Consider the following 17703-nt stretch of genomic DNA (forward strand, 5'->3'; position numbering starts at 1 on the left):
AAACAATTAGCTCATGAAAATTCAAATACTTTGGGCTTATCAGCTTAATCATTCACAATTAGCTCACAAACAGACCACAAATGGTCTCTCCAGGAGCTCTCCTTTTCCCTACTTTACAAGATACACTCACAGTCTAAAAATACCAGAAGTAATTTGCTTTAGGAACAAATTTACTGAGGGACAGATAACCATCCACACAGGAAGAAGAAAGTTGGGGAGGCTGGAAATAAATAACAGACATTCAAATTCTTCAAATGGTTCAGAGAGAGGCCTAGTTTTCCTAAGAGTCTCAATCCAGAGTCAGAAACAGGATGTTGGAGTGTGAAGAGATGGTATATGAGACTCCTCTTTCAGAATCCAAAAGGTATGGTAACTTAGCTTCAGGTCCAGTCGATTCAGGAATCATAACCATGTTTAAAGATGAGGGGAACAAATTTCATCTTAGAGGCACCCTAGAACCCTCCAGCTCCAGAAAAGATTAATCTACTTCTTCAATGGTGGGGCCTGTGGCAGCCCTTCCAGGTGTATACCCTGTTGCACAGGAAGGCCCAGTGCATCCTCCCTGGTAGAGCTTTGTGATGACTGGGTTACACACCTGCTCCAATTCCTTTCTCTTATGATCAAACTCATCTTTCTCAGCCAGTTGATTGGCCTCCAGCCATGAAAGGACCTCACTGCATTTACTCAGTATTTTCTTCTTATCAGACTCATTAATCTTGCCCTGTAGACCTTCATCACTCACAGCACTCTTCATGTTAAAAGCATAGGATTCTAAGGCATTTTTTGCAGCAATTTTCTCTCTCTGGACCTCATCCTCAGCTTTATATTTCTCAGCATCCAGAACCATGTGCTCGATCTCCTCCTTGCTCAGCCGGCCCTTGTCGTTGGTGATGGTGATCTTGTTAGCCTTGCCTGTGCTCTTGTCCATGGCTGTTACACTGAGAATACCGTTAGCGTCGATGTCAAAGGTTACGTCGATCTGGGGCACTCCCCTGGGTGCAGGAGGGATTCCACTCAGATCAAAGCGCCCCAGCAGGTTGTTGTCCCGCGTCATGGCCCTCTCGCCCTCGTACACCTGGATCAGCACGCCGGGCTGGTTATCTGAGTAGGTGGTGAAGATCTGCGTCTGCTTGGTGGGGATGGTGGAGTTGCGCTTGATCAGGACAGTCATGACACCCCCAGCTGTCTCCAACCCTAAGGACAGGGGAGCCACGTCCAACAAAAGCATGTCCTGTACCTTTTCAGACTTATCCCCCATCAAAATGGCTGCCTGTACTGCAGCCCCATAGGCAACTGCCTCATCGGGGTTGATGCTGTTGTTGAGATCACGACCATTAAAGTAGTCCTGCAATAGCCTCTGAACCTTAGGGATGCGGGTGGAGCCCCCTACTAAAACAATGTCATGGACTTTAGCCTTATTCATCTTGGCATCCCGAAGAGCCTTTTCCACAGGCTCCAGTGTGCCCCTAAACAGGTCTGCACACAACTCTTCAAACCGGGCTCTGGTGATGGATGTGTAGAAGTCAAAGCCTTCATAAAGTGAATCAATTTCCAAGTTGGCCTGGGTGCTGGACGACAGGGTCCTCTTGGCCCTCTCGCAGGCAGTGCGCAGCCGCCTCACCGCCCGCTTGTTCTGGCTGATGTCCTTCTTATGTTTCCTCTTGAACTCTTCTACAAAGTGGCTCACAAGCCTGTTGTCAAAATCCTCTCCACCCAGGTGGGTGTCCCCAGCTGTGGCCTTTACCTCAAAAATCCCATCATCTATGGTCAGGATGGACACATCAAATGTGCCTCCACCCAGATCAAAGATCAGGACATGTCGCTCTCCCTGCCCTGCTTTATCTAAGCCATAGGCAATGGCAGCAGCTGTGGGTTCATTGATAATTCTTAGCACATTGAGACCTGCAATCACACCTGCATCCTTGGTGGCCTGGCGTTGAGAGTCATTGAAGTACGCTGGCACGGTGATCACAGCATTGGTGACACTGTGGCCCAAAAAAGCCTCAGCAGTCTCCTTCATCTTAGTCAGTACCATAGAAGAGATTTCCTCAGGGTAGAAAACTTTTTTCTCCCCTTTGTAGGACACCGTTACCTTGGGCTTGCCTCCTTCATTGATTACTTGGAAAGGCCAAAGTTTCATATCTGACTGCACTACAGGATCATTAAATTTCCTGCCGATCAGCCGTTTGGCATCAAAGACAGTGTTCTGCGGATTCATGGCTACCTGGTTCTTGGCCGCGTCACCGATGAGCCGCTCGGTGTCCGTGAAGGCCACGTAGCTGGGGGTGGTGCGGTTGCCCTGATCGTTGGCGATGATCTCTACTTTGCCGTGCTGGAACACCCCCACGCAGGAGTAGGTGGTGCCCAGGTCGATGCCAATGGCCGTTCCCTTAGCAGAAGCCATGGTTTTCCTAGGCCTGTGGGAAAAGAATGAGATAAAATTTCAGAGAGAACTTTTAATTTTTATTTATTTTTAATTGTGGTAAAATACACACAACATGAAAGTTACCATCTGAACCATTTTTCGGCATACAGTTCAGTAGTAAGTCCATTCACATTGTTGCCCAACCACTCTACAGAGTTCTTTATCTCTCAAAACAAATTCTATACCCATTAAACAACTCCCCATTTCCCCCCTCCTCCAAGCCCTTGGAAACCATTAGCCTACTAGTGGTTCTCCTTTTGGCCTACTTTTTGTCTCTCAGAATTTGCCTACTCTAGGTACCTCACATTAGCGGAATTACACACTATTTTTCTTTTTGTGACTGGCTTATTTAACGTACCATAATATCCTAGAAGTTCATCTATTTTACAACGTGTCAGAATTTCCTTTTTACGGCTGAATAATTTTCATTGTATGTATATACCACATTTCTTTATTCATTCCTTCTGTGGCACTTGGGCTGCTGCCACCTTATGGCTATTGTGAATAATCCTGCCACATACTGCGTGTGCAAACATCTCTTCCAGACAAGGTTATGTACAAGGTAGACAGAAGAACTCCTAGCCAACTCCTAGGACAGCGTCATAATGCTGTTTTCAATTTCTCACAGGGCCAGACTCAACTGTCCTGTTCCTCTGTCTGTGACTTTTTTTATTCTGGCATTGTACCTGTCTCCTGCTGAACTCTGATTATTTGAAGTTCTCGTCTCCACAGGAGACATCAGTCACATGGGTTTAGCAACCCTGCTGATCGCCTTTTACCCTCTATTAGGGATTGGTGGGAGTACATTTGGGCCAGTCTGAAGACGGCTGCTAGGAACCCAATCAAGCCCTCATGAGTTTTCTCGGGTGAGGTGGTGCTCTCAAAGGCTGTCTCTTTCTCTAATCTTCTTCCAAATAAAAAACTGTTATCTGGAGACAATAACAGACCAGCTCCTTCACTTTTTTCTGGCAGCTCTAACCAATCCCAGCCACCTTGGCGGTCCTTAAACGATCCCCCTTCCCTGGCTGGCCCACATCCCCATACCTTAGATTTAAACAAACTAGAGAACTTTCCCAGCACTTCTTCAAACAAGGACTTATTCGTCTTGCCTATTCCCAGCCCATTCCAATCAGAGTACTCGTGGCTCACCTACTGTCCCACCGCCTTCGATGCAGTTTGATACGGTTCGTTTTGCGGAGCGCCTATAACTTGGGGCTCCCTCAATATCCAAACTGCACAGCCAGTGTCCCCCCACCCCCCACCCGCCCTGCCCTACAACTTTGAGCAGGGCCCAGACAGGTTATCCTGACTCCCTACTAGCCCATGAAGTCAGACGCAGCATCTCCATTGTAACGCAACTGCGTGGACTACGTCAACGCCCCCGGCCCCCCTCCGGAGCCGCCAGCTCCTCCCACTCCTTCCCCACCCACTGCCCCCTCCCCCAGCCAGTGCCAGCCAGCAAGCCCCAGAAGAGTCTGGAGAGTTCTGGGAGCGGCAACACTCAGGGCGCTGATTGGTCCCAGAAAGCCGGGGGGCAGGACCTGAGGAGAAACCCCTGGAATATTCCCGACCCGGCAGCACACTGAGCTCGGTGATTGGCTGAGGAGGGAAAAGGCGGAGCTTGATGAAAAACTATAAATACAGAGCAGCCCTCAGAGAAACTGCAAGTCCGGAGAGACCTGCTAGGATTTGTGTGGTTGGTGAGCGCAGCTTCCGCGGAGACGCTATCTGCGAGGACTACCCCGAGCAGAGCCCGCGCGTTCAATTTTCGGAATCCGAAAGAACCGAGCTCCTCGTCGCTGAACTCGTTGGCCGTTTTCAGGTCTGAAGTTCGTTGCGGAGCCGAGAGGACAGGACACCGGCATGGCGAAAAGCACGGCCATTGGCATCGATCTGGGCACCACCTACTCCTGCGTGGGGGTGTTCCAGCACGGCAAAGTAGAGATCATCGCCAACGATCAGGGCAACCGCACCACCCCCAGCTACGTGGCCTTCACGGACACCGAGCGGCTCATCGGCGACGCGGCCAAGAACCAGGTGGCGCTGAACCCACAGAACACCGTGTTCGACGCGAAGCGGCTGATCGGCCGCAAGTTTGGCGACCCTGTGGTGCAGTCGGACATGAAGCACTGGCCTTTCCGGGTGATCAACGACGGTGACAAGCCCAAGGTGCAGGTGAGCTACAAGGGGGAGACCAAGGCGTTCTACCCCGAGGAGATCTCGTCGATGGTGCTGACCAAGATGAAGGAGATCGCCGAGGCGTACCTGGGCCACCCGGTAAGCAACGCGGTGATCACTGTGCCGGCCTACTTCAACGACTCGCAGCGCCAGGCCACCAAGGATGCCGGGGTGATCGCGGGGCTGAACGTGCTGAGGATCATCAACGAGCCCACGGCTGCCGCCATCGCCTACGGCCTGGACCGGACGGGCAAGGGGGAGCGCAACGTGCTCATCTTTGACCTGGGCGGGGGCACGTTCGACGTGTCCATCCTGACGATCGACGACGGCATCTTCGAGGTGAAGGCCACGGCCGGGGACACCCACCTGGGTGGGGAGGACTTCGACAACAGGCTGGTGAACCACTTCGTGGAGGAGTTCAAGAGGAAGCACAAGAAGGACATCAGCCAGAACAAGCGGGCCGTGAGGCGACTGCGCACCGCCTGCGAGAGGGCCAAGAGGACCCTGTCGTCCAGCACCCAGGCCAGCCTGGAGATCGATTCCCTGTTCGAGGGCATCGACTTCTACACGTCCATCACCAGGGCGCGGTTCGAAGAGCTGTGCTCGGACCTGTTCCGGAGCACCCTGGAGCCCGTGGAGAAGGCTCTGCGCGACGCCAAGCTGGACAAGGCTCAGGTCCACGACCTGGTCCTGGTGGGGGGCTCCACCCGCATCCCCAAGGTGCAGAAGCTGCTGCAGGACTTCTTCAACGGGCGCGACCTCAACAAGAGCATCAACCCCGACGAGGCGGTGGCCTATGGGGCGGCGGTGCAGGCAGCCATCCTGATGGGAGACAAGTCTGAGAACGTGCAGGACCTGCTGCTGCTGGACGTGGCTCCCCTGTCGCTGGGGCTGGAGACGGCTGGGGGCGTGATGACTGCCCTGATCAAGCGCAACTCCACCATCCCCACCAAGCAGACGCAGATCTTCACCACCTATTCGGACAACCAGCCCGGCGTGCTGATCCAGGTGTACGAGGGCGAGAGGGCCATGACGCGGGACAACAACCTGCTGGGGCGCTTCGAGCTGAGCGGCATCCCACCGGCGCCCAGGGGAGTGCCCCAGATCGAGGTGACCTTCGACATCGACGCCAATGGCATCCTGAACGTCACGGCCATGGACAAGAGCACGGGCAAGGCCAACAAGATCACCATCACCAACGACAAGGGCCGGCTGAGCAAGGAGGAGATCGAGCGCATGGTGCAGGAGGCGGAGAAGTACAAAGCCGAGGACGAGGTCCAGCGCGAGAGGGTGTCTGCCAAGAACGCCCTGGAGTCGTACGCCTTCAACATGAAGAGCGCCGTGGAGGATGAGGGGCTGAAGGGCAAGATCAGCGAGGCCGACAAGAAGAAGGTGCTGGACAAGTGCCAGGAGGTGATTTCGTGGCTGGACGCCAACACCTTGGCCGAGAAGGACGAGTTTGAGCACAAGAGGAAGGAGCTGGAGCAGGTGTGTAACCCCATCATCAGCAGACTATACCAGGGGGCGGGTGGCCCCGGGGCTGGCGGCTTTGGGGCCCAGGCCCCTAAAGGGGGCTCTGGATCTGGCCCCACCATTGAGGAGGTGGATTAGGAATCTTTCCCCAGATCGTTCATGTTTATGGAGACAGTTGGGATCCAAGATTTTGCATTGCCTTACGTATATGCCTTTCATCAGTTATCAGCTATGCAAGTTGTTTGCAAAGTTGAACTGTGTCTCTTGGTGAAGTTATGAGCTGTTTTTCGGCGTGTGAGTGTAAAGATGAATGTATACTGCCATCTTTTGTCAATTTCCTGCTTTGTAATACTCATGGCAAACTCAGGCTTCCCCCCCACACTTTTTAACTGATTACTTCAAAGTAAATAAACTCAGAAGAATTCGAGTGATGTCTGTCTCTGTTTTATTTTGAGGGCAGAAGGGTCTGCATAGGTTCTCTTTCTTACATAATGGCAATTTGCCTCTTAGATAAGGTCAGGGATCTGGAAAGTAAGGATATGTATTGTATTGTGACACACGTCTTTTAGGCAAAGAGTATTCCTGGGAGATACAAAACTGCGAATTTGAATGCTTTGGGTTTGGTGGGTCCAGAGAAAATGTTAAGAGGTACGGCCATGGTGGCCTCAAGGTGGCTGAGGGGGTAGAGGCTTTAAGGGTGGCCTCAAAAGGAGCTTGTGCGTGGGAGCGTTCTGGAGAAGCATCCAAATAGAGGCAGTTGGATTGGAAGGTCATGGCTCCTGCTTCCTGTGAGTACACGTGATACGTTAGAGCCCTGTTACTTAATCTGGATTCAGCATGAAAGAGAGGCTAAATCGGCAGTGAAGAGATGTGAGTTCAAGCAATGGCTTGACTAGTTATGCATGAATGCATTCTCCACTGTGATCCCTAGTTCTCATATTTTAGAATGGAAGGGTTTGGCCTCATGCCTCAATCTACATTTCTTATTTCTGAAAAAATGCTGAGATAAACATGCCACATTTCCAGCAGTGGTTACCTACATTTTAAGTATCCCAGTGAGTACCTTAGGGAGGTGTCATAGTTTCATGCCCCAGCAGGGGGACCCCAGTATTTCAGTGCTCTTACCTACCGGGCACTGTACAGGGGCCTTTTAGGTGTTTATGAATTCTCATTCCACTGCACTGAGTATAGGTGGTGTTTGACTTCCACAGGTGAACATATGGGGAGACTTAAAAGTTACTGGCTTAACTAAAATTTATTTCAAGGTTAAAAAAAATCAGTTCAGCAAAGATGTTGAACCTGGATTCCAACTCTGGGTTTATTGGTTTTTGCCCTGCTGCCCCAAGTCCACAGGGCTTTGTGTGTGCATGTCTGGTTCTGGGTTATGTTTCTACTCTGGGTTTCACAATCAGTATTCTTTCTGCTTTAACTCTGTATGATCGAAACAATTATGTCAGATAAACAATAGGGTTGATGACAGAGGTTTAGTATTTGTTTATTTAGAAGAGTGATAGAAAAAACTTGCAGCCCTGTACCAGGAAGACTTACCACAGACTTGCTTCCCCTTGAGATGCTTCATACCCTAGCTGCTAGCATCCTAGAAGTAATCTCCTCCACAGCCTCTTTGTTGGAAAAGGCCTGGCACAATCCTCAAGGCTTGGGGAGTGAGCCCTTTTAAAAGTCAGTTGTGTCTGGGGTTTACAAAGATTTTGGAACTAGGTAGTGGTGGTGATTGCATAACATGGGAATGGGCTAGGTACCACTAAGTTGTACACTTTAAAATGGTTCATTTTATGTTATGTGAATTTACTTCGCCAAAAGCAGAAAAAAAAATTGTGTCAACATTCTATAAAAGCACTTTGTGAGTTTGTATACTTCAAGGCCCACCAAACCTTTCACTAAATACTTGCCTTTGAAGAAAATCCAATATTATGGGAATAACATGTATAGGTAGACCTTGCCCTGCAAGTTTGGAAATGGAAATGCTTAGACTTACAGGACAGTTTGTAAAGACACGTTTAATCCTCAGGGTAGTTGAACTGTAGCGCTGTGGAGTCTAGCCACAATGTAAGTCAACCTTTATGGGGGTATGCATTTGCTACAGGACCTCCTCTACCCCATAGAGCTGCAGTAACATTTGCGACTGTCATCTGCACACAACACAGTAACTCTTCAAGCAGCCACTACCGCTACTTTAGGGGGAGGTAGCAAGGGTTGGGGGAGGGTGGGTGGAAAAGGGTGGAGACTGGGAAGGACCTAAGAAACACCTTTGATAGAGAGGTTAGGGAAATCTCCAGAAATTACCTTGGAGAAAATGAGTTCCTATGGCTAAATCAGTTAAGGTTATTGAGGGTGTTTTATTGATACTAAGAAGTCAGTATGTTATTGCCTTGATAACATATACCCTTGCACGGAGTACTTTGAAAATAATCACTTTTTAAGTTCCAGATGAAACTGAGGGAATTGCAGAACTCGCAAAGAGAATGCAATGCCATCCCTGGAGAAAGTGGTGTTTTGGGTAGTAGCAGGAACTTTGGGGGAGAGGAGGTGCATCGAGATAACTGTAGATGAGGAAAGAGTTTTTTAAATTTAATACCTTCCCTAATTCCAATCTCACCTGTCTCCCTATGCCAGCCCTCAGAAGGCAGGTGGCTATGGTAATGCGACTAATTTTATGTCTTTTAAATCCAAGATATTGTGTGATTAGTAACATACATACTGTTATTCCTGGTGTTTAACAGGGTTCTGTCATCAAAAATGAAGAAAAGATACCAAAACAACAAAAACGTTTATAAATGTGAAAGAAGTGGGCAGAAGCATGGGCTTTCAGTTAAAAGAGGTTGTTTCAGGTGAAAAACCAATATTGGCGATTTCTGAGGGGGAGGTCCTCACGCTAGGAATAAGAAACGGTAACTGTCATCATACTTTACGCCAACTGATCGCCTTAAATCCGCCCCCGAGGGTCACCCGTAAAGTATCCAGTGCAGTTCTGTGAGAGCAACCCCACCAGCCCCCTCGCCCTCTCCTAGCTCCAGCTCATTTAGAAACGTTAAGGGATCACGTAGCGCTGCGAATTCGGGATGCCGAGGTCAACCCGCCCCACCCCGCGGGCCCCTGTCCAGCCCAGCAGAGGATCGGAGCAGAGGGCACAGAGGGGCAAACAGGGTGGGAAAGCGGGGGAGTGCGGAAGGCCAGAATCACCCCCGAGGGTCTTCAACCATTTTACCCCTCGAAACGTCCCCACGAGAACCAGGGACTAGAGTCGGGTGGGGAAGCGGCAGAGACAAGCCAGCAAGCTCCCATCTATGGCCTGTCCCTGCACAGGGCGGTGGGGCCTTCTCCCGTCTGGCCACCCAGTTCATCCGGCTTCCTAGTATCAGTTACGAACCTTTCCAGTGTTTTCATCCAATAAATTAGCGAGTTTGAGTGAAACTCTAAAGGTCTCTCCTTTCTTTACTTCTTTAATCCCATTTTGAAAAAACAACCGAAAAACGCCGGCACCGGACAGGCAGCTCCGCGGCCAGCCCTACCGTCAGGCCCCGCCCCGCCCCATTTTCTCGGGGTCTTAGGGCTTCTGGCTCCTTGCCCCCGTTTCAGGCTGTGCCAGGAACTTTCTGGAGTTCTCTGGGCTCGAAGGCGGGGACTGACTCGTAGGAACAGCCCTTAACAAACAAACTGCCCCACCCATGTCTCCCTACCCCCCAACCCCACTCTAGGATATCAAGCTTAGTCACGGCTCTACATTTAGTTTCCAGGAGATTCTTTGAACTGGGTGCCAGCCTAGCCTTACTAACGGGGCTCCCCCTCCTTTCCCCTCATAACAACCGACCAGTCTGGGATGAAGGGAAGAAGAGACGGTTCTGGGAGAAGCTGGAAGGGTGGGGTGGGGGTGGGGCGATGGGGGAGATGGTTGCGAGTCAGAAGCAACAGCCTGGAGGGGAATACCTGCTGGTCACACACCCCCCATGGTGCCCAAGATGCGGGCAGAGCCCTGACATTCACTCTTAACTATCTTCTATGGCCATTTGTTTTCTTCTCTTTAGAGTGAAAGGGTAAGGTCTACGTGCCAGCATCGGGAGGAGTCCAAAATAGAAAGTATGAGGACATGTAGGTTCAGTCACTGGTTCTGTAATTATCTGTCTAGGTGACCAGACCAAGCCACTAAATCTCTGCTCTTTTGTGCTTGTGTTTGAAAATGTAAAGGTTTGGCTGAAGGGCTCTGCCTAAAAATCTTAAGATAGTTTCTATGGTAAACTGAAAGTAATACTATAGTCCTGGTATTAACCCCCCACCTTCAGTAAGAATGATTGAGATATAACAGACCTGAGAGGGTGTGGGACCCCAACAAAAGAAGGGAGAAGGGAGCAAACTTTTGAACACTACTCTGTCACTGACACTGAACTAAGGCCTTATGAGTATTATCCTTGTAGTCGTCATCCTATGAAATAGTTAATTCTAATTTAGAGATACAGAGATGTGTAATTTAGTTAACTTACAAGTACTTCATTGTGAAAGAAAGAAAAACAGCTTCAACAACGAAGTAGAGTCCAGATGCAAACCCAGGTTTTTTTTCCATGCTGCTGGAAATTAGCAGGGTTCCCAGGTCTTTGAAGCCTTTGCCATTTGATGGTTAAAAATGCCTGGCTCATAAAAAGAAACGAAATTGAGCTATTTGTAATGAGGTGGATAGACCTAGAGTCTGTAATACAGAGTGAAGTAAGTCAGAAAGAGAAAGACAAATACCGTATGCTAACACATATATATGGAATTTAAGGGGAAAAAAATGTCATGAAGAACCTAGGGATAAGACAGGAATAAAGACACAGACCTACTAGAGAATGGACTTGAGGATATGGGGAGGGGGAAGGGTAAACTGTGGCAAAGCGAGAGAGAGGCATGGACATATATACACTACCAAACGTAAGGTAGATAGCTAGTGGGAAGCAGCCGCATAGCACAGGGAGACCAGCTCGGTGCTTTGTGACCGCCTGGAGGGGTGGGATAGGGAGGGTGGGAGGGAGGGAGACGCAAGAGGGAAGAAATATGGGAACATATGTATATGTATAACTGATTCACTTTGTTATAGAGCAGAAACCAACACACCACCGTAAAGCAATTATACTCTAATAAAGATGTAAAAAAAAAAAATCCTGGCTCTAGGTTTCATATCAGTTATCTCTTTTGCGTTCTTCTGATAAACCTAGAATTATACTATCTTTTAAAACAAATAGAATTGAGGAGAAAACGATACTGTTTGAAAAACTGTAGGAAAAAAGAGAGAAGAAACAAGATCCCGCAGCCTCGGGGTGAGAAAGGTTCCCCTCCCCCAAGCTTCCTGTCGCCGGCGGTCAGCTTTCTTGGCACTCTCTCTCCCATCCCCCACCCTTAAATTTTACCTGACAGCCCGTCAGGCTTGGGGAAACTGAGCCTTGATCCTTCCAAACACCAAACCCGATAAAAACCTAATTCAAATTAAAGTTCTGAAAAATCTCTTGGGGTTCATATAATCTCCTTAGACACCAAGTAAACCGGTAACTGAGTTTCTGCATTCGGAAGTGTCCAGTGCAAAAGGAAAGACAAAATTCAGGAGACTCTCCCCTTGTAGGAAATGGAAAAGGAATACAGATGCTTAGGTTTACAGGTCAGTCCACAGAGAGAAACTTAATGCAAAAGGTAGGTCAAATACGATGTGCGGCTGACTACCTGATTCAAGAAAAACAGCATTTTCAAGTGGCTTTTTTTCTGCTAAGCCAGCAGCCACAAGATTTGAGGCCCTCTCACATCCTCTACCTGCCTGGCAGTGGAGACAATGATACCCTTTGCTTCAAACCAACAGAGGAATACAATTGCAAATTTGGAGAGAAGGAAAGAGTGAATCCAGAAGTGCTGCTGGTAGCAGCTGATGGTGAGGAAGCTTCCAGAAGGAGGGGGTGAGGTTAAGGGTCTCTGGAAGTGTTCCTATACTGGGCAGCTAAGATGTAAGTTTGGGGAATCCCCAGCCAGATATTGCATAAAGAAATGGAAAATTCCTGAACTTTGGCCAGTTTGACTAGATTAAGGAGGTGATTCATTAGGGGGTCACATCTGAAAGTAAAAAAAGTTATCACCTACCTGCACAGAGAAAGACACACAGGTTTGTTAAAGCAATCTTTTTGCAACATCAGTTTAGTTTAGCCTGAGCAAATTATAGAATAAACAAATGAATACCCTTGGATTCCAGGAAAAGGTGTTTTGATGGACAGGTGTGTGTGTAAAGAATGCCAATTGAGCAAAAGTGTTCAAAAGCGAGATTTCTTCCCTTCATCAGAAACTGCCTGCTGGGCTTCCCTGGTGGCGTAGTGGTTAAGAATCCACCTGCCAAAGCAGAGGACTCGGGTTCGAGCCCTGGTCGGGGAAGACCCCACATGCTGCAGAACAACAAAGCCCATGCGCCACAACTACTGAGCCTGTGTTCTAGAGCCTGCGAGCCACAACTGTTGAGCCCACGTGCCACAACTATTGAAGCCTGCACACCTAGAGCCCATGCTCCCAACAACAGAAGCCACCCAATGAGAAGCCCGCGTACCACAACGAAGAGTAGCTCCCCGTAACTAGAGAGAGCCCCCGCTCAGCAACGAAGACCCAACACAGCCAAAAATAAATAAATAAATAGATTTATATTAAAAAAAAAAAAAGAGGAATCTGCCTGCCAATGCAGGGGACATAGGTTCATGCCCACATGCCGTCGAGCAACTGAGCCCGTGCGCTACAACTACTGAGCCTGTGCTCTAGAGCCCGTGTTCCACAACGAGAGAAGCCACCACAATGAGAAGCCCGCGCAGCACAACAAAGAGTAGCCACCGCTCACCGCAACTAGAGAAAAGCTTGCGCTCAGCAATGAAGACCCAAAGCAACCAAAATAAATAAATAAATAAACAAATAGAAAAAAAACCCTGCCTCCTCCCACTTGTGCTCTTATGTTTTCTATGCTCAAGACATGTGAGTACAGCAATGAGTCTATTTTTCTATGGGTTGTGAACCCCGCACTGTTCCTTTAATGTCCCTCAAATTTTCATTTTAGCCGCCTAACAAGGGGTCTGGCATTTCACACAAAGGATGAAGAAACAAAGGCCAAAACAAATTACCAAATATAAAATTGTATCTAAAACAGGAAGAAAGGTAACGCACAGAAAGTTGAAATCCAGGCTAAAAAACTAAGTGGAAGAATTACGTGCAGAGCAAATAATGTGAAGTTTTAAAGGAGCTAGAATCTGGGTCCCGCCAACCTCTCCCACTTTACAGCACCATCCCGACCAGTTTGCTTTTAAGTGAGCCACCTGCCAACCTGCTGTAGCATATGATGCTGTTAAAGAGGAGTGAACATTCCCGCCCCGCCCTCGCAGGCTCATCACCACATCACATTTATTTTAAAGCGGTGGACAGCCTAGAGGCTGCAAGTGACAAGGCAGAAGGCCGAATTCCGGACTCAGATTAATCCTGGCACCACCAATCATCCGAGGCTGAACCGGGAATGAAGAAGGCAGAAAGGGGCATCCCTGGTGGCGCAGTGGTAGAGAGTCCGCCTGCCGATGCAGGGGACACGGGTTCGTGCCCCGGTCCGCGAAGATCCCACATGCCGCGGAGCGGCTGGGCCCGTGAGCCATGGCCGCTGAGCCTCCGCGTCCGAAGCCTGTGCTCCGCAACGGGAGAGGCCACAATAGTGAGCAGGCCCGCGTACCCAAAAAAAAAAAAAAAAAAAAAGGCATAAAGGAAACAGGGGGGTGGCCCGGAACCCAGGCTGGGAAAGTGAGGAACTGGGAGAAGCCCCAAAGGCCTAATGATAGCTGAATTTCTTTTTTTTTTTTTTTTGCGGCACACGGGCCTCTGTTGCGGAGCACAGGCTCCGGATGCGCAGGCTCAGCGGCCATGGCTCACGGGCTCAGCCGCTCCGCGGCCTGTGGGATCTTCCCGGACCGGGGAAGGAACCCGTGTCCCCTGCATCAGCAGGCAGACTCTCTACCACTGCGCCACCAGGGAAGCCCGATAGCTGAATTTCTATAGAGATCATTTTTCTTTCTCAAGTCCCAGTCCAGCCCGAGGAAAACGGGAGCGATTCTGGGCGGGGACAGGGGCGCGGTGGATCCAACCCTGCCCTTCCCTCCCCACGCCCCTGACCGAACGCGTCCCTTTTAAGGCGTTGGGAACTTCTCCAATTTAAGAACCGTCTGTTTACCTGATTACTTTTCTTTTGAAAATTAAAATTTTCCCATCCCCAGATATTCCATCCATATAGGGCTAAAGATGACGCCAAAACTATACTTCATTATCTCTTTCCTTGTCCGTCCTACTTTAAAAATAAGATGGGAAAAACGCCGGGAGGGCCAAGGCAATTCTCAGGCAGCCTGGCCCCTCCGCGAACCGGTCCAAACGTGGCTGCTTCCATCAGCGTCAGGCTCCAATCAGCGTCTCTTTGGGCCACAGATACCCCACCCTCTTAGAGAAACTCCGGATCTTTCTGTAATTTGGGTCTCCCCGGAATCGTGTACCCCCTAATCCTACTTTAAACAACCAAACTTATTTGAGCCCCACGAGCCTCTCACCGCCCTACTTGTTACAAGCCTAGGACTCATCCTTCCGGTCGACAGCCAACTACTTGGCAGGCGGCTCACCAGGGAAACGGAGACTGTGTGGGCGGAGTCAACAACGACTCTTCCCAGGGCCTCTCCCCCCTCCCCTTAGGACTCCCGTTTCCTCCAGCGAATCCGAGAAGAGTCTGGAGAGTTCTGGGAGGGGTGGCACCCACGGGGCTGATTGGTCCCAGAAAACCAGGGGGCAGGACCTGAGGAGAAACCCCTGGAATATTCCCGACCCGGCAGCCACACTGAGCTCGGTGATTGGCTGAGGAGGGAAAAGGCGGAGCTTGTTGAAAAATTATAAACACAGAGCAGCCCTCAGAGAAACGGCGAGCCTTGAGAGAGCTACTAAGATTCGTGTAGTTGGTGAGAGCAGCTTCTGCAGACACACTCTTTGCGAACACCACCCCGAGCGGCACCGGCGCGTTCGGTTTCGGAATCCGAAAGAACCGAGCTCCTCGTCGCTGAACTCGTTGGCCGTTTTCAGGTCTGAAGTTCGTTGCGGAGCCGAGAGGACAGGACACCGGCATGGCGAAAAGCACGGCCATTGGCATCGATCTGGGCACCACCTACTCCTGCGTGGGGGTGTTCCAGCACGGCAAAGTAGAGATCATCGCCAACGATCAGGGCAACCGCACCACCCCCAGCTACGTGGCCTTCACGGACACCGAGCGGCTCATCGGCGACGCGGCCAAGAACCAGGTGGCGCTGAACCCACAGAACACCGTGTTCGACGCGAAGCGGCTGATCGGCCGCAAGTTTGGCGACCCTGTGGTGCAGTCGGACATGAAGCACTGGCCTTTCCGGGTGATCAACGACGGTGACAAGCCCAAGGTGCAGGTGAGCTACAAGGGGGAGACCAAGGCGTTCTACCCCGAGGAGATCTCGTCGATGGTGCTGACCAAGATGAAGGAGATCGCCGAGGCGTACCTGGGCCACCCGGTAAGCAACGCGGTGATCACTGTGCCGGCCTACTTCAACGACTCGCAGCGCCAGGCCACCAAGGATGCCGGGGTGATCGCGGGGCTGAACGTGCTGAGGATCATCAACGAGCCCACGGCTGCCGCCATCGCCTACGGCCTGGACCGGACGGGCAAGGGGGAGCGCAACGTGCTCATCTTTGACCTGGGCGGGGGCACGTTCGACGTGTCCATCCTGACGATCGACGACGGCATCTTCGAGGTGAAGGCCACGGCCGGGGACACCCACCTGGGTGGGGAGGACTTCGACAACAGGCTGGTGAACCACTTCGTGGAGGAGTTCAAGAGGAAGCACAAGAAGGACATCAGCCAGAACAAGCGGGCCGTGAGGCGACTGCGCACCGCCTGCGAGAGGGCCAAGAGGACCCTGTCGTCCAGCACCCAGGCCAGCCTGGAGATCGATTCCCTGTTCGAGGGCATCGACTTCTACACGTCCATCACCAGGGCGCGGTTCGAAGAGCTGTGCTCGGACCTGTTCCGGAGCACCCTGGAGCCCGTGGAGAAGGCTCTGCGCGACGCCAAGCTGGACAAGGCTCAGGTCCACGACCTGGTCCTGGTGGGGGGCTCCACCCGCATCCCCAAGGTGCAGAAGCTGCTGCAGGACTTCTTCAACGGGCGCGACCTCAACAAGAGCATCAACCCCGACGAGGCGGTGGCCTATGGGGCGGCGGTGCAGGCAGCCATCCTGATGGGAGACAAGTCTGAGAACGTGCAGGACCTGCTGCTGCTGGACGTGGCTCCCCTGTCGCTGGGGCTGGAGACGGCTGGGGGCGTGATGACTGCCCTGATCAAGCGCAACTCCACCATCCCCACCAAGCAGACGCAGATCTTCACCACCTATTCGGACAACCAGCCCGGCGTGCTGATCCAGGTGTACGAGGGCGAGAGGGCCATGACGCGGGACAACAACCTGCTGGGGCGCTTCGAGCTGAGCGGCATCCCACCGGCGCCCAGGGGAGTGCCCCAGATCGAGGTGACCTTCGACATCGACGCCAATGGCATCCTGAACGTCACGGCCATGGACAAGAGCACGGGCAAGGCCAACAAGATCACCATCACCAACGACAAGGGCCGGCTGAGCAAGGAGGAGATCGAGCGCATGGTGCAGGAGGCGGAGAAGTACAAAGCCGAGGACGAGGTCCAGCGCGAGAGGGTGTCTGCCAAGAACGCCCTGGAGTCGTACGCCTTCAACATGAAGAGCGCCGTGGAGGATGAGGGGCTGAAGGGCAAGATCAGCGAGGCCGACAAGAAGAAGGTGCTGGACAAGTGCCAGGAGGTGATTTCGTGGCTGGACGCCAACACCTTGGCCGAGAAGGACGAGTTTGAGCACAAGAGGAAGGAGCTGGAGCAGGTGTGTAACCCCATCATCAGCGGACTGTACCAGGGGCCGGGTGGCCCCGGGGCTGGCGGCTTTGGGGCCCAGGCCCCTAAAGGGGGCTCTGGATCTGGCCCCACCATTGAGGAGGTGGATTAGGGGACTTACTATTGTTTCTCTGTATTCCTCTTTGAGACGGAGGAGACCCTAGGACCTTGGTTATTTCCCTGTATGTTAGTCCTCTACTATAGCAGTTCATTCTAAGGTTAGCTTTTAACCTTTAATAATTAGCTTGCTTGTCTTTGTTATTTCTGTATGTTATAACCAATGTGTTCACCACAATGATTTGCGTTTCATGTAAGTTGGTAGTGCAAGGGGCGCTTTCCTTTTTTTCCCCGTCAAATGGATTAACACTGCCACCTTCTGTCCTATATTTTGCTTTGTAAACATACCAAAACTCATGGAATTAAAAATGTGTATGCTTAAGGAAAAAGAATAAAATGTTAAATATGTATGTCTGCTTTTATTTGGGGAGAGATAATAGTTTCTTCTCTGAAATCCATAGACCATGAAAGGGCTGTACTTCTGAAGAGAGTATCATACGTATTTGGAGCCGTGGGTATGGCTGTTTTTGTTGGGACTTTATTGTAGGTGGTAAGTCACATCCATGACAGAAAACACATTCCAAGTGCCCATTTTGATTGGGGTGGGGTTTGTTTT

General features: G+C 50.8%; 3 protein-coding genes across 3 annotated transcripts; 2 read left to right on the top strand and 1 right to left on the bottom strand.

Moving 5' to 3' along the window:
* Positions 1–221: 221 nt before the first annotated feature.
* LOC132432616 (heat shock 70 kDa protein 1-like) lies at positions 222–2404 on the bottom strand. The gene has a single exon (XM_060023265.2). The coding sequence runs from the start codon at positions 2402–2404 to the stop codon at positions 479–481; it is 1926 nt and encodes a 641-aa protein (XP_059879248.1). The 3' UTR covers positions 222–478.
* A 1684-nt stretch (positions 2405–4088) lies between these two features.
* LOC132432615 (heat shock 70 kDa protein 1B) lies at positions 4089–6503 on the top strand. The gene has a single exon (XM_060023264.1). The coding sequence runs from the start codon at positions 4289–4291 to the stop codon at positions 6212–6214; it is 1926 nt and encodes a 641-aa protein (XP_059879247.1). The 5' UTR covers positions 4089–4288; the 3' UTR covers positions 6215–6503.
* An 8505-nt stretch (positions 6504–15008) lies between these two features.
* On the top strand, positions 15009–17497 carry LOC132432614 (heat shock 70 kDa protein 1B). The gene has a single exon (XM_060023263.2). It carries the CDS (start codon positions 15217–15219, stop codon positions 17140–17142), a length of 1926 nt encoding a protein of 641 aa, XP_059879246.1. The 5' UTR covers positions 15009–15216; the 3' UTR covers positions 17143–17497.
* The last annotated feature ends 206 nt before the right edge of the window (positions 17498–17703 follow it).

The sequence above is a fragment of the Delphinus delphis genome, chromosome 10 (genome assembly GCF_949987515.2).
Source record: "Delphinus delphis chromosome 10, mDelDel1.2, whole genome shotgun sequence".
NCBI lineage: Eukaryota > Metazoa > Chordata > Mammalia > Artiodactyla > Delphinidae > Delphinus > Delphinus delphis.

Coding starts and splice junctions, on each gene's coding strand:
- LOC132432616 (XM_060023265.2), bottom strand. CDS start 2,404: ATGGCTTCTGCTAAGGGAACGGCCATTGGCATCGACCTGGGCACCACC.
- LOC132432615 (XM_060023264.1), top strand. CDS start 4,289: ATGGCGAAAAGCACGGCCATTGGCATCGATCTGGGCACCACCTACTCC.
- LOC132432614 (XM_060023263.2), top strand. CDS start 15,217: ATGGCGAAAAGCACGGCCATTGGCATCGATCTGGGCACCACCTACTCC.